This window comes from Cupressus sempervirens, chromosome 5 (assembly GCF_028749045.1).
Source record: "Cupressus sempervirens isolate cs-2001-9-10 chromosome 5, ASM2874904v1, whole genome shotgun sequence".
Lineage (NCBI taxonomy): Eukaryota > Viridiplantae > Streptophyta > Pinopsida > Cupressales > Cupressaceae > Cupressus > Cupressus sempervirens.
The window spans coordinates 233,584,132-233,601,359 of record NC_143122.1 but is presented as its reverse complement, the minus strand read 5'-3'; the positions used below and the strand labels follow the sequence as shown (position 1 = coordinate 233,601,359).

General features: G+C 35.6%; 1 protein-coding gene and 1 pseudogene across 1 annotated transcript; one reads left to right on the top strand and one right to left on the bottom strand.

The window, feature by feature from the left end:
• Positions 1-1,443: 1,443 nt before the first annotated feature.
• LOC149555321 (putative receptor-like protein kinase At1g11050) lies at positions 1,444-2,617 on the top strand. Its single transcript, XM_089829329.1, has 2 exons — positions 1,444-1,828; positions 1,899-2,617. The coding sequence occupies exons 1-2, from the start codon at positions 1,444-1,446 to the stop codon at positions 2,615-2,617; spliced, it is 1,104 nt and encodes a 367-aa protein (XP_089685455.1).
• Positions 2,618-9,478: 6,861 nt separating this feature from the next.
• LOC149555320 (putative receptor-like protein kinase At1g11050 pseudogene) lies at positions 9,479-10,498 on the bottom strand (annotated as a pseudogene).
• Between the last annotated feature and the right edge of the window lie 6,730 nt (positions 10,499-17,228).

Here is a 17,228-nt window from a genome sequence, read left to right as displayed (position 1 = left end):
ATAGATAGATTCCACCGAGGCCCACAAATTTTGCACAACAATCTCGTATTCCTTACATTCATTCAATTTCAATTGGGTTTCTATGTTTTCACTTTATAATCTATGATGGGCCCTTCATTGGTGTAAGAAACTAAGTATTGTTTGCTTCTATAAGGTTGGTCCCAAAATCACTCTTCAATTCTACTAGATGACATAGTGTAGCAAAAACTTAAAGACAAATATATTACTCACTTTTTAGCCTTATACAAAAATCAAAAATTACAATTTCAACATTTTCTTTGAAATGCATGTGGATTTCCTCTTACAATTATCCCAACAATGAACCTTTTCCACCATCGTTACTCACTAGCAATTTTATTGTTGGCATTAGGGTGGTTTATAAACTTCACACTTTTTGGCATAAATATAGACCACATGAACAGTCATTACGTAAAGTTGAGATGCCAAAATGTAAAAATATCCACATTCAAGCTTTCTCAAGTGACACATGCAATGGTAGTTTACTCAACCTTTGCCACCATTCTCCATATTACTTAATCCTCATGGCAAAATCCTTCACATCATAAGTAATACCTATAATATATAAGTTTATTCTATTTTATTTTAATTTTATATAGATTAATTCATAACCTACATGTAAATAAAATTATAACATACAGTTTACTTTACTTCTTATTATTGTTATATTTGACAAAATTATTTTATTTAACCTAAAAATTAATTTAAATTTGTAATATATAATTTTATATAGTGAAAAAACTTCTAACATTAAAACTTTTAAATAATTATAATAATAATGTAATTTGCTAATTTACAAAATCCAATTTTTAAAAAAAATAAAAAAATCTAGAAAGAATTATTGCTACAATTCAAATTATACACTGATTTGTTTAGAAAAATACAAATAAAATATAATATAATTAATAAAATTAGATAACACATATAAGGTGCATTGCGTCTCTTCTTCTTCATCTGCGATTTGATAGAAACAAATCATTTCTTTTAGCAGCTTTGGACGTTTCAGGAAAAAATAAAATGGGAAATGGAAACTTCCAACTACTGCCGAGATATTCGAAATGGAGATACCGAAATCCAACGACAGAAAATTTTTATATCATTTTTGTGCACTTTTAAGACACTGTGAACCGTAGATCTGCGGAGTCGGATCGCGCATTTCAAATCTAAAGATTCCTTCAGCTCTGTAAGATCGAGTCTCGATGATTTAGCTGATTATGGATTTGGCAAAAAAAATCTACAATTTAGCCATTTGGAGTCTCTATAATTTAGTTGATTATGTATTTGGTAACGTTTTTTTTCTGCAATTTGGCCCCTCCTTATAAATTTAGCCGATTATTCACTCGTCGACAGAGAGTTGTAGCAAACTGGATATTGATTTCTTCTGTAATCCAGTAACGACATTCTCTGTAAAAATTTTTGGTGAAAATGGAGGTCTTCCTGGTGATGGCAGCCATGGCTATGATTTTGTTCTGCAGCATGGGAATCAGTTACTGGTGCTGTGCAAGGGCCGAAATTAAGCGTTTTGTGAGAATTCACATGGGCGTAGTGCAGTTCAATATACTACCAATCAAGGACGCAACCAAGAATTTTAGTTGCGCCATTATAATTGATCAGGGCAATTTCGAAGGAATAGTGTGTAATAGAAGACTTGCCGAAGCTCATGAGATGATTGCTATGAAGAAAATGAAATACTCTTTCCATGAAAACCTTGGCCCAGTGCGGTTCAACGCACGACAATTGGAGGAGGCAATGAACAATTTCAGTTGCACCAATTTAATCGGACAGGGGAGCTTTGGAATTGTGTACAAGGGCAAACTTCCCGACGGATAGATGATGTGCTCTCTCGACGATTTCTAGAATGAGGTGGAGATGCTGAGCAGCTTTCGCCACCGAAATTTGTTGGCTCTCCTTGGTTTCGGCGTTGCCGGTGACGGCAAACAGGGGCTGCCATGAGCGATTTCTCGTTTGCGACTATCTCGCTAATGGCAGCCTGGATCAACACATTTTTCGAGGGAAAATTAGAAATGGGAGAGCATTGTCGTGGGAGCGGAGGAAGAAGATTATAATTGACATCGCAAAGGGGTTGTGTTATCTGCATTGCGACGTTCGGCCCGCGATATATCACAGAGACATCAAGGCTGACAATCTTCTGCTGGATGATGACATGAATCCCTGCATTGCAGATTTTGGGCTTGCAACAAGGGAAGGGAAATCTCATTTGGAGTCAAAAGTAGCAGGCACGCATGGTTATTTGGCGCCGGAGTATTCTCTGACTGGACTGCTGACAGATCTTTGTGATGTCTACAGCTTTGGGGTTGTGTTGCTGGAAATCATGAGAGGCAGAAGGGCTGTGGATATAACTTGCCAATGCCATATTACCGATTGTGTATGGAAGTTTCTCAAGGCATCCAATAAAATAGATCTAGTGATAGATTGGAGAATGCGGGAGAGGGAAGAGTTGAAAACAATGGAGAGATTTGTAATGGTGGGAATTTTGTGTGGCATCAAGGCCGAGTATGGCAGAAGCATTGAAGATGTTGGAGGGAGAGGTTGCAGTTCCTGCAATGCCAGAAAATCCCCAACCTATAGTAATTCATAGAGCAGAGGCTGACGGGACAGATTTTCTCAGATTTTTAAACCCTTCTTTCAACTAGTCCGTCTGAACAAAATATGCAGCGGCCGTGCTGCATTTCATGTAATGTGTTCTCCTGTTGTGGGAAAATATTGAACTTAAGAAAACTGTGTATTAATATCATTCTTTCATATACGATATCTTCTTTTGGCTTACATTTGCACAATATTTTATCATCAAATGTACAATCGCTGGACTTAATTTTTAACGTTAGACATTGAAAACCATCAAGTTTGTTCGTGGCATAATAACAACGCATGCTTTTGTGCTTTTGCAGAAATTAGGATAATGTACAAATCACTCCGATACACTAACATGAAGTATAAAACATATCATCTACAACTTCTGATCTTGTATGTGATGCTCGAACCATTACAATTACAATCGCTTTAATATCGAATAAGTCTAGAGCATGTCTGCCATGTACTAAAATATAGCTTATATCCCAGGCTTAACATTTAAAAAAATAATAATTATATAGTTTTTCTTTTAATGTTAGATTATTTATTAAAAAAATTATTATTGGAATTTTAGTTTAAGTATTTGAATTTTAAGGTTCTGTAGAGGGAAAGTTCTATAAAAAAAAATAGAGTTCATATTGTTAGATTTTAAAATAATATTTAAAGAAAATTTCTTGAGAAGTGTCAAATTATTAAGAAATGATTGACATGTGACAAAAAAATCAGGTTTGTAGGAAAATTTCTAAAAGTTAGGAACTCTTATTTTCCATTCCAACAAAAAATTTTAAATAATCTTGTGTTCGAAAAATAAAATTTTCACAAGACCTTTACTTCTCAAAAACATAATTTAAATACCTTGCATGGCTTTGCCAATAATGTCATGCTAGCATATTTTAATTGGATAATAATGTCAATAATAGATTTGTAGTGTTTTAGAAGGTTTTGAGCATGTTGATTATTTATAAATAGCATCTTCTATATTTTTAAGATTCATTGCTTTAAAAGTAAATCTTGCATAGATAAAAATTTCTATGTTTTAAAAAAAATTCATTAGATAATACTATCAAGAATAGAGTTGAAGTGTTTTAGGAAGTTATTTTAAATTTAATTTTTAGCATTTTGATATTTTATAATTAGTATTTTCTATATGTTTAAGAGTCTTCGTTGCTTTAAAAGCAATTTTTGCATACTTAAATATATTCATGTTTTAAAAAGTTTTGATAACTTTAGAAGCTATATATGGAAATATGCACTTATCTTCTTTTTGTCAATTTTGCATGTAATTGAGCAATTCAGTGGTGTTGCAATTATTTTGATTTATTAAAAAAAATCATTTGAATGTAGAATAAAATTACACATGCTTGTTGAAAATTTGTATACCCTCTTTCTGACATCAAAGGTTTAGAATTTAAGAGAAAGATGCAATATTATATTTAGAAAAGAGGGGTAATTAACTTATTCAAAATAAATCAAGACATACAAAGAAAAACCTAAGAGCAACACAATAAAGTTCAAGGCAAAGACACAATCAAATTGAAAGAGGTCACAACTAGTCAACTTTATGGAATCCATATTTAACTTATCCACATCCTCTTTATATTTTTTTCCTTGATTCGATTGTGTGATTATTTTTGCATCAATGTTTCAGATCATATTCTATGATCCATCATCATGATAAGAGAAATAGAGTGTCATGAAAGAAATAAAGTGTCACTTTCTCTTAACCTAATGATGGATCACCAAGTGTGGTCTAAAATGTTGATGCAAAAATAATTACACAATCAAATCTAGGAACATATAAGATTGGATAGTTTCATATGGATTGTGGATATAATTTTGTTCTTATCCCCTTTATAATCAATCTCAAGAGACTTCATAGTCCATACCCTACCTACCTTAGTTCTCAGAATTTCATTTAGTAAGAAAGCTACTACATTTTTCTACTTCCTCAAAGTATGACCAAAAAATATATATAATCCATCTAGGACTATCAATTAAGGACTTATCTTACTAGTACAAATACTTACCAATTAGCTTCCTTCAAATGTTTACTATTTAACATATTGAGTGCAACTTGAGTGACAAAATAATCTAATTTTAAATCAAGGGAGAACCATTTTCTATAGCATAAAGAATGGATATAGAAGGAAAAGAGGAGCACAATACTTCACTATTGTCCCTACCAACACCATTGATTCATGCATGTCCACATTTCCTTCTAGAAGACCGATTCATTTTAACTTTTAAAAATCTCTCAAATGGATGAACCACCTTCCTTATTTAATATTTTTATGTTCGGCATACCTTAATTTCCTTCTTGCTAAGGGGTTAGCCCTACAATCAACAATATCCAAATTCCATATCATAACTAGATCACTAGGATCCATAGGATCACTAACAAGTTACATTTTGAAAGAATCATTACATGAATTATCTAAATAATAATTCTTCATAGAAGAGCACTTATAATTTCCAAATCTTGAAAGATCCAATTTATTTCTAGCCACAAGTTCCAAATGAAAAAGAACCTTCAATTTATTTCTAGCCACAAAATAGTTAGTGCTCCCCTCCAAATTTGTGACATGAACTAACAACCTCCTATGAATTATATAAGTTTAATAGTTGTATTAGGCATTGATAGGCTGATCTTTTGATGCAACAATAACGACCACTCTAACAATGATAACCCATCATAGTCAAATACATCACATGTAAAAATAGCAAAGCTATAAAACATTTATATTATCTAAACATTATGAATTGAGTCAACAAACATCCAATTAAGTCAAAAGAGTCATACAAAGTCGACAAAGCATACTAAAATATAGGAGTCTAAAGTTGGTTATGAGAAGATTTCACACTTAAATTGTTGAGTAGAACTTATGTAAGAAAAATAAAAACCTAAAAGTTACAACGATAACTTCTAAAATAGCCTTAGTCCTTCAAGGCTTCCAAATAACCTATCTGTTGCTCTTGATTTCAAATTGTGTTACTTTTTCTAAAATTGTGAAGTCTGAAAATCAATCTCCTACCCCCCCCCCCCCCTCTCATAATCCTCCTGCCAAGAGTCTTTCATGCTATATAAATAGCATCTAGACTTAAATTTATTTATGTTTGACTGCCTCTATAAGGATCTACTAGGATTTAATATTTCACAATATGACATTGTTTATTTTTAAATTTTATAATTGGTTAAATATGTTTTGTTTACTCCATTAATGTAGTAAGAATTAAACATTGCATGTTAGATAGTTTAACTATTTTCTACTTTGACTCAGATAATTATCTTGGAAAAGTTATGAATTTTCCATTATTAAATTAAAAAATAAAAATGGGGTTATGACATTTTGCCTTTTTTATATAACTATATTAAATTATATTATATATTAAAGCATCTAAGAAAGCAATTAAAAAGAGTGAACTTTTTTTTTTTCTGTTAAGTCGTATTTATATGATGTTATTATGTGATCATTAGTCCTTTCTCAATCTTGTAGCATATTTTCTTAAGAAAACTATGTTTGAATTCTAAGTAAAGGGAGCATTATAGTAGCCTTACGTTATGAAATATGTCAAAACACAATCTATAATTGCACTACAACTTGCATTCAACTCAATCATCTAAATACAAAGAAATCTAGAAGCATTTTCTCTCATGCAACTAAACATTCACTAAAATATTGAAGTAATTGTGCAATGCAATACTAGAAACATAGAGCAAGATCATGGTGCAAGATAAGTTGTTGGTGGTTGTTGTCATGAAGGACATAAATCAATTTTTGAGAAGGGATTTGATTTCATATAACAAATTATGGAAAATGAGGTCTATCCTCCACTTATTTAAGAAAAAAAACCCTAGTTCTATAAAAGGTCCTCTTGTTCAAAGTATATCTAAACATTTTAAAAGATAAAATTAGAAATAATTGTTAAAAAAATACTAACTCATATAAACATTTTAAAACCTTTTTTCATTTATTAACATCTAAATCCTTATTCCTAAATTTCAAGTAAGCAATCAATTTAAGATATAAATACATTCTACATTAAAATAAATATTTTATATATTTTATATTTATAGGTCTTTGGTTTGTTTCATAAGGATACTTCTTAAAAATGAAGTAAAAATTGTAGATTAGATAAATTTTATAAAATGCATGAATAGTTGACAATTCTTAATTTTTGAACACAAACATTTCAGCCTAATACCATTCGAGTTCTAGTTCCAAATGAGTAAAACTTCTTTATGAATGGAGACCACAGCAAGAAAAATAAAAAAATAAAGAACACTGATTTCTTAGCAGCTCACTTCTCTCTCAGAAACTGTCAATGTAAATTAATTACATTGCAAGGTCTGGTCGGCACCGACCAAGATGTTTCTGGAGACATGTGCGGCCATCCCTCCAACTACTCTCATTAAATATACAACCAAATTTATCTCTGGAATGCTCTGTAAATTTATTACTCATTCATCTATAAATAGACCTGCTGGGCTTGGAGTTTTCAGCGCTCATTTCCTGAGCTTTCTGCTGTTTTATTCTCTCTGTTTGTTTTTTCATGGTATCAGAGCTTGTGAAAGGGAGTTGGATCGAAGCTTTGCCTTGGCTGTTGCTGTTTTGAGGTGTTGTACTATTTCCTTGGAGACACTGAAAGTCTTGAGAGTTCTGAAGAGGTGTTGTGTGCAGTTTTGAGGAATTGGAAAATTGGCGAGATTAATTGCTTCTGCTTGTTCATTGAAGGTGTGGTGAGTTTTTTGCAAGTTTGAAATTTCAAGTTTTGGAGCTTGCAGAAGCAAGAGAGGTCAAGGAGCCTTTCGATTTCTTGAGTATTGCTGAAATCAAGTTGAAACGTAATTAGTGAGCTGAGGAAGAATTAAACGAATCAAGGCAAGTGCTGAAGGTATGTTTGATCCCAGCTAAACATTTTTTTTGATGGATAGATATGTGTGTTGGTGCAGTTGGAGAATAGTTTAATTTATGAAATATTGGAGAAATAAATTGCTGTTTGGGGCAGAATTTTACTATTTGTTAAGCTTCCATATTCTGCTGAGAATTATAACACATTCGAGTGTTGCACGTTTTTGTTATTTTACTAATCTTTTGAGATACTATATGTGGTTGAGACTGTTTCGTTTGAAGATACAAATTGTGTGTGGTTGTTTGGTGATATAGTAATCAAGTACATTTGAAAGATATTATTAAAAAGAGCACTTTGAAAGATTTGTGTGGGAAGTTGAAAGTGGTAATTTTGGAAGTCTTTGTTTTGATAGGTTCTTAAGAAGGCCAATATCAAGGTGTGGTCTTTGCTTGATGCTTATGTGATTGTGTGCATGTGTGTTGGTAATTGATTGGAAATTTAACTATGGCTGGTGAGATGTCCAATCTTGTGGTTAGTGAAAACATGAATGGGAAAAAGCTATGAAAAATGAGTATGATTCCTTGATAAAGAACAACACTTGGGAATTGATAGAGTTGCCAAAAGGTAAGAATGTGGTTAACAATAAGTGGGTTTATAAGACCAAGTTCAAGTCAGATGGGAGTATTGAGAAACATAAGGCAAGACTTGTAGCCAAAGGGTATTCACAAAAAGAAGGGATAGATTATACAGAAACTTTTGCCCCAGTAGCAAAAATTAGTACTGTCAGAGTTATTATAGCATTAGCAGCTCATTTTAAGTGGCCTTTACACCAAATGGATGTTAAAAATGAGCTGCTAATGCTATAATAACTCTGACAGTACTAAATTTTGCTACTGGGGCAAAAGTTTCTGTATAATCTATCCCTTCTTTTTGTGAATACCCTTTGGCTACAAGTCTTGCCTTATGTTTCTCAATACTCCCATCTGACTTGAACTTGGTCTTATAAACCCACTTATTGTTAACCACATTCTTACCTTTTGGCAACTCTATCAATTCCCAAGTGGCCGGTCTATCTACAGGTTATATTGTCTATCTTGGTGCAGGTCCCGTTTCTTGGTGCAGTAAAAAGCAGTCTACCATAGCTCTATCCACTACAGAAGCTGAATATACTGCAGCAAATGAAGCAGCAAAAGAAATCACTTGGCTACGAGCTATCCTATCAGTTCTTCAGCAACATCATGCAGGGCCTTCTCTATTTCATTGTGACAATCAAAGTGCCATATCATTGTCTAAGAATCCAGTGTTCCATGCTCGCACCAAACATATTGAAGTCTATCATCATTATATCAGGCATCTCCTCCAACAACAGGTGATTCATCTTCAATATTGCAAGACCGAAGACCAGATTGCTGATTTATTCACCAAAGCTTTAAGTGAAGCCAAGTTTGTATATCTTCCACATCTTTTGGGCTTAAGAGCAGTGACATAATTATCTCATGGTTGTCATTCAGGGGGGATTCTTATGAATTCCAACCATTGTATTTAGGAGATAACTGATTGTAAATGGGTACCTAACAAGGCTTTAGGCCGGGACCCATCATATATAGATTATGGGGGGATATTTAGACAGTAGATTTTAGTATAGCTATTGTAATTAATTTAGGGGGGATGTCAACGTAAATTAATTACATTGCAAGGTCTGGTCGGCACCGACCAAGATGTTTCTGGAGACATGTGCGGCCATCCCTCCAACTACTCTCATTAAATATACAACCAAATTTATCTCTGAAATGCTCTGTAAATTTATTACTCATTCATCTATAAATAGACCTGCTGGGCCTGGAGTTTTCAGCGCTCATTTCCTGAGCTTTCTGCTGTTTTATTCTCTCTGTTTGTTTTTTCAGAAACAACAAGGATATCGGCATCTCCGCTGAGATATTTCTATAAAAAACATGACCAGCAAGGAATAAGAAATTCATGTATTGGACCATCATGGGTTACGACCAATGAGCACCGCCTATCTTCCAATGACAGATGAGTTGAAGGAAGGATAACTCTCTATAATGTTGAGAAATGCCTTTCCATTGTCCGCCACTCTGTGATTTGCTACTGGCAAAGGCTTTTCTGGTATTGCGGGAATGACAGCCTCTCCCTCCAACATCTTCACTGCCTCTGCCATGCTCAGCCTCAAAGCTAGATTAACATGAGTACACAAAATACCCACCTTAACAAATCTCTCCATTGCTTTCACCTCTTCACTCTCGTGCATTCTCCAATCTATCAATTCAACTACTCTACTCATTTCCAGGAGCTTCCATGCCCAATCAGTAATAAGGTATTCAGTCGAACATTCCATAGAGATATCCAGAGCCCTTCTGCCACTCATGATTTCCAACAAGACAACTCCAAAGCTATACACATCACTCCGATCTGTAAGAATTCCATACAGAGCATACTCGGGCACCAAATACCCACGCATTTCGCTTATTTTTGACACGAGATATGATTCTCCTTCACTTGTCAACCTCGCCAGCCAAAAATCAGCAACATGGGCATTCTTGTCCTTATCCAGTAGAATGTTTTTGGCCTTTATATCTCTATGATATATCGCTGGCCGAACGCCAGAATGTAGATGCCATAACCCCTTTGCAATCCCAATTATAATCTTCTTCCTCTGCTCCCATGTCAGCGTTCTCCCGGTGGCATTTCTAAAAATGTGCTGATTGAGGCTGCCACTGGCGAGGTAGTCATAAACGAGAAACTGTTGGAACCCCTCTTTGTCATCACCGCCAATGCCAAAACCTCACAGAGCCACCAAATTCTTGTGGCGAAGGCTGCTCTAAATCGCTACCTCATTCCAAAAATTTGCATCATCATCGACAAAGCACTTCTTCATTCTCTTCATGGCAATCATCTGACCGTCGGGAAGTTTTGCGTTGTACACCATTCCAAAACTCCCCTGGCCGATTAAATTCGTGCAACTAAAATCATTCATGGATTTCTTGATTTGCCCTTCATTGAACCACACTACACCCATCTTGGGCTTCACAACATTGATCAGAAGGCTTTTCTTCAATAATCTCTTAAAATGCCTCTATTTCATCCTCGCCCTCCACTAGTAACAAAAAATTCATCTAATGCTCATAGCCATGGCGGTGCCTACATCACCATGATCTTGCAATGGTCGAGAATATAGTTGGCTTAATGATGGGTAAAACAGCTTGTACCAACATCACCATGAACACCTCCATTTTCATCGACATTTTGCACTGATAATGTTGTCGCTATATTATAGAAGGTAGCTATATAAAGTTGCTACAACTCTTAACCGAGTCCAAAAATGCCCTTTCATGTTTGTAGTAGCATCTTGGATGCTCAGAATTATCCCCAATTTTGTTTCGAGTGGAGCATCACGATTAAATAGGACAAGGTATCATAGCAATATATTGGAATGTTGGGCTTCTACGGACAAGTGTTCTTCACTTTTCAAGATGGATCAATGATCGTGTTGACCATATTAATGGATGGTAGCCACTGATTCTATAGAGACAAAATCTGTTGGCATTGAAATGGTGTTTGGAGTATTATACAGAAAAGGGAAGCTTACGTATTTTCTGTTGACCGAGGTTGGAAGATTAGTTGAATTGTAAACCAGCGACATCTTCCTCTAGAAAGGACATACATGGAACCAATATTTTATTTTAGATTGAAAGAAATAAAACTATATATTCTATGGCGAATTAAAAGGAGGCAAAACACAATTACTTTTTTTTTTATGAATAGTCTTGTTTTATTAATAAATATACGTAGAATACAATTCACAAAAAAGGGGTCAGGGGATACAAGATATCCCCGCAAGAGAGTTCAAGCGGCCTAAGCTGGAACTAAACACATGGCATAAGCCAAAAAAAGCAACTATTCATTATATATATATATATATATATATATATATATATAGCAACCTCAGGTTGCCAAAGCAGTGGTAGCCGAGGGGGGAGGATCATCTTTGTCATTAAAACCCCAATCATTTCTAGGATTGGGGGGCGGGTTGGGCACAGACCAGCTATCATCAGGAGCAACAGTAGTAGGGGGATCAGTGGCAGCCTCCACATCTTTGACCTCAGGCCACAGAGGAGAAATTACCAGCACTAGGCAGGGCCATTTTCTAGCATTATCTCGACGATCACCAAGAGAAGGAGGTGGGGACCAGCCAAAGCCACCATGGGGTGGGGAGGCAGAGTGGTGCCTCCAGCTACTAGTCCCATCACTGGGAAGGTAGTGGCGGGAGGCCTACGAGCGCATAGTGTGCAAGTGGCAGCCTGAGGAGTGGTGTCGCTGCTGGCAGCCACAATGTGTCGAGGTGTCAACCGAGGCATCTGGAGGTACTCGAGCCTCAGTGCAAGGGGCATTGTGCCATTGGTTGAGCAACTCCTACTAGTGAACAACTTCCAGGGAAACTTTGTTAGCTTGCACCTGTATCTGCATAATAACATTGTTACAAATACAAGCTTTAGTGGACATTTTTGCAATGTTAACATCCAAAAAGATGTGTGTGAATAAAATAGCATTTCTCTCTTTTCGCAAAGTAAACAAAATTTCCATCCTGAATGTATGCCAAATCTAGGAGTACTTTTTGGGAATTCTAGGGGAATCACCCAGCAAGAACATGTGCCATGAAAATGGTTCGGGCCTAAAGGGCTTGAAAAAATCATGAATCTAGTGCCAGTAATTCTGTACACATTTACAAAACCAGAAAATATGTAGAAAGGACTCACGGTGACTACAGAAGGGGCATCTGGAATTAGGAACCCTTTGGATCCATGCTTGAGTTATAAATCTATTGAATTAATTGGATATGAAAAAGGAGTAAGTGAATAAAATGCAAATGTAGGATTTGATTTGGAATGTGAAATTACCAAGTGGGAAAAATGGTGATGGTGAGCATGATGCTTGATGTCCAAAGGAATTTGCAGGGGCATCTTACCTTGCTACAAGATTTATTACTAATAGTATTATGTTCCTAGAATCTTTGGGTGTTTCCTTTGAATCTTCCTTGAAGCATGGTGTTGTGGTGACTCCACCTGGAGTGTTTGAGATTGCAGTCCCACTTTCCTCATGTGTTGCTTCTAGTTCTGGCAAGGGGGGTCTTATGGAGCCTTCGAATGTGCGCTATGGGGGCCCTGTGAATGGGACGTTCAAGTGGGAATGAAAAGATTGGGGGAGATTGTTTGGGGCCACCTTGAATAAAATACCTTCATGTCTGGTCGAACCTATCAAAGTGGGATGCTAGAATAGGGAGTTCTTGATTTTTATTCCATACTCTCTTTTGGATTCTTCTATTTCAGCTTTGGAGGTGATGCTCATATGTAAGTTTCTTGGATCTAGTCCGAATATTGAGGAAGTTCATTCCCATGTTAAAAAGATGGTATCTGCAAGGCCAAAGATTGTAGCTCTTCCCAAGGGCTTCTTGTTCTTTAAATCCTCTAATAAAGAGGATTGTAATCAATTTATTTGTCAAGGTCCTTAGTTGATTGGAAAAATAGCCCTATCTTTTCAAAAATGGGCTCCTAAATGGACCTTTCAGGATAATTTTTTTGCCTATGTCCTAGTTTGGGTCAGACTCCCTGGGTTACCATTGGATTTTTGAAATGAAGTAATTTTTAAAGGTATTGCTACTTGTTTTGGTCAACTGTTGGTTGATGATCAGTGTACTAAGCTAAAAATTATCCTAAAAAATCAAAGAGACTCCTCAACCTCATCTTCCCCCTAGACAAAAAATGAATGGATCCATAAGTAGGGTCCTCTCCCCAAGAGGCGCTCTAAGGTGGAGGTTTTGAGTCAAGTGAATCAAAGTATTCTCTTCTCTCTGAAGGTAGTGAGTGTGGAGGATTCTCTTGTGGATCCAAATCTCACTAGTGAAATGTTGCCTCAAAGACCTCTAGAAGCAAGTAACCTCTCCTCTGAGGTTGTGGCTGACGCTTTTGATACTGAGTTGCAATTAGAGTTGATGCATTCTTAGAGGGCGAATCTTTTGGAGGATAGGGTTCTTCTTGAAGATGATTTGATGGATGATGAATCTAAGGAAGAAGTTGGTGGGGAATGACGAGATTATTTAGGCCCAAAAGAGTTAGTTGAGGGTGTTTTGGTGGGTTCCCCTTATTCTAATGGGCTCATTCAAAATTGCCAAGTGGTGCTATCTTGACCTTTTGTCCAGTGTAAAGGTGGTTCTGAACTTTCTAGAGCTTGAGGTTCAACCCTAGAAGCTCTCTGACTCAATTGGGATCGTTTTGAAGGTCCTAGATACTTATTTCTCTCTAGAGGGCCACTCGTCAAAAGCATCAGTTAAGATGAACTCTTTGCTTTCCTCTTCTAAGAAACCTTTACAGTTTGTGAATAATAGGAGAAAAGTTAAGCTGTAGATGCCTTCCTTTATCAATAAAGTGGCCATGAATCTTATTGAACTGGATGTGGGAGGCAAAAAATTGAGTTCTGGCAAAAAGAATAAAATAGAAGTTCGTGAATCACCCAGTAAACAAGATATTGCAGATGGGAAATAGAGAACCATATAGGAGATCTAATTTGGTAATTCTAAATGGAGATTATGTCCTGGAATATTAAGGGATTGAATGACCCTCATCAACAAGCTAAACTGAGGAATGTGATTTGGGATCATGAATCAGATCTGTTGTTAATCCAAGAAGCTGATATGACTAAAGAAAAAGTTGAGGTCCTATCTCTCTTTAAGAATGGAAAAGTTGTTGGGTGTGATTTTGAAGGAGTCTTAGGAGGTGTGGCTATCTTCTAGAATTATTTCCTTCTTCAAGGTGTGGTCCTTTAAGCTTTAAAAAATATCCTTTGTATTAATTTTTCTCATATTAGAGATAATTTATCATAGATTCTCTCTAATGTCTATGCAATTAAAAAAATGTGAGGTTGGCCTTCTTGGAAAGGTTGTGGACTTTTCGAAAATCTATCATTGAAATTCCATGGTTGGTTATGGGTGATTTCAACTCTCCCTTGAAAAATAATGATAAGTTGGGAGGCATTTCTACCCAAGCTCATATGGATGGAAGGCTAGATATTATGCACTTCATCCATCTACATGATTTTCTAAATGTAGATCTCCAAGGTTGCTCGTACACATGGTCCAATCATCAAAATAATAAGAACCTCATTTAGGTAATGCTTGATAGAGCTCTTATTTTGGGTGATTGGTTTAATAAATTCCACTATTCTCTTTCTTTTATCAATAAGATAGGGTCTGACCATTTCTTGATTTCTATATTGGCTTACCCCTTGGTTGTCAAGCATAATTTTCACTTTAGGTTTGAAAGGATGTGAATGGAACATCCCAATTTTTATAATCTTATTTAGGATTGGTGGAATATGAAGGTTGAAGGGTTATCCATACTCAAGATATCTAGAAAACTTAGTCATGTTGAGAAAAAGTGAAATCTTGGAACAAGGAGACCTTTGGGGATATTTTCTCCTAAAAAATGTTATTAAAAATGGTCTGGATGAACCTCAAAGGTCTATTCATGATGAAGGGGATTCTCATGGTTATATAGACATGGAAAAGGAGCTTCTAGTGAAGTATCATGATATTATTACCAAAGAGGAGATTTATTGGAGACAAAGGTCAAGATCCCTCTAGATTAAGGTTGGAGATCAGAAAACTAGGTTTTTTCATCTCATTGTGTCGAAACATAGAGATTTTAAAAGAATTTTGAATATGTCCTCAAAGAAAGGAGATGTGCATTCAGATGGGAAATCTTTAGTCTTTTGTGGATTTCTTTTATAATATATTCAAAAAAGATAATAAGCTTTGCCCCAATAGTCAGAACTAGCTTCTAGTGGCTATTCCTTCTTTGTTAGATGACATTAATAACCAAATTTTTGTTTCTATTCCATCTGTGGTGAAATTCATAAAGCGGTGTTTTCTATTGAAGGAGAGAAGTCCTTGGGGGTCAATGGATTTCCTATGCTCTTCTTTCAACACTTCTAGAGGTCAATTTGGTCAGAAGTATGTGCGGCAGTTAAAGAATTGTTTGGGTCCTAGAAATTGCTTAAATAACTCATTTCTACCTTCATTATTTTGATCCCTAAAAAAGATTGTCATTTATTTTTCCTTCTATTATTTTGCCTCAATAGAATGGTTTCGTGTTAGGCAAGAAAATTTTGGATTCCATTATTAAAGTCCATGTGGTGATTCATTCTACTAATAGCTAAAATTCTCAAGGTTTTCTTCTCAAGCTATATTTATCCAAGGCTTATGATAGAGTTTTGTTATGTGGAGCCTAATCAAACTTAGAGTTTTATCTGACGTGGTTTCCCTCTAGATTATTTCTACCGGGGTTTCGAGGCAACACCTCCAAGATAGGGTCAAGGGGTAGCACCCTTGCAGAGTCTTGGGGCAATGCCCTAAGTGCAATCCTTGTTGCAGTATAGGGTTGGGTCGAGGGGTAATGCCCCCACAAGGGTTTTCGGGGGCAGCACCCCTAAATCCAAAATAACCCTAGTATTGTAAAGGGTGCCAGCTACTATTTTTCTATTGGATGACTTATTCTAGACCTAATTATCTAAGTGAAAAAAGCTTGGATAAAATGGCTTAGGATTAGGCATTTCATTATGTATGGTGATATTGTAGCTTCGTGCAGCGGTATTGGGCTATAAGGGATTCCAAATTGTAATCACTAGATAATAATAATATTGGACTTGATGTTGGTGGACGTAGCCCATGGATTGGGTGAACCATGTTAAATATTTGTGTCTTGTGTTCTCTTGTGTGTGACTTATTATTTTTTGATATTGGTTATATTTGTTTGTAACTATTATGTTTGTTTGTGGTTAATCTTAACAAGAGTTGACTAGGACTTTATGCTCAAAGTTTTGAAGAATTTTGGTTTTGAGGATTGTTTTATTCAACTTGATTCCCAGTTGGTTGGGACTTCCTCATTTAAAATTATTATTAATGGGTCCTCTTCTAATTTCTTCAAACCTTTTAGAGGATTGAGACAAGGAGATCCTCTATGTCTCATTCTTTTTGCGATCATGGTGGAGACCCTTGGTAGATCAATCAGTCTTCATGTATCTAAAGGGTTGATAGTTGACCTCAAACCGTCTTCTAATGACCATACTTGCTCTCGTGAGTAGTTTGTCGATGACACAATTATGATGGGAGAAGCAACAATAAAATAACATAGAAGCTTTAAAGAATTCCTTCAGGTGTACAGAATGGCATCAGGTTAGTTAATCAATTGGTATAAAAGATCTATCTTTTTTTATCAGTTAATAACTTGCCTACCTCCTATTTGGGGCTTCCTTTAGGGCTGAAACCTTTGGAGCCCTCTTCAGCTAAGCTGGTTAATAGATTCAAAGCAAAGTTGGCAGGTTGGAAAGGGACCCTCCCTAACCCAAGGAGGAAAACTTCAACTTCTGAAGTCAACTTTACAAATTTTACTATTTTATGATTTTAGATTGTTCAAAATGTCATTTTGTCATTTAAAGGGGAAAAGATGTATCATTTAGTGAAGATCTTGCATGGCATTCTACAAGTTTCTAAGAAATCTTGGAATTAAGTCTTACTCAAATCAAATTATTGATGTCACCCCAAAAATAAATTTGTACGAGCTCTTTAAGGGATAGTCTGAACAACTTCTACAATCTCCACAAACTTCCTTTAGCACTTTATGTTTCTTGTTACACACAAATGGTATTGGCTTTAGTAAATTTTTAAACAACAATATCCTTGAGGTAACTCCCTTGCA

Bases quoted from the DNA above. Each gene is read 5' to 3' on its own strand.
- LOC149555321 (XM_089829329.1), top strand. From the start codon at position 1,444: ATGGAGGTCTTCCTGGTGATGGCAGCCATGGCTATGATTTTGTTCTGC. The intron at 1,829-1,898 runs GCAAACTTCCCG...GATGCTGAGCAG, and splicing joins CTTTGGAATTGTGTACAAGG to CTTTCGCCACCGAAATTTGT.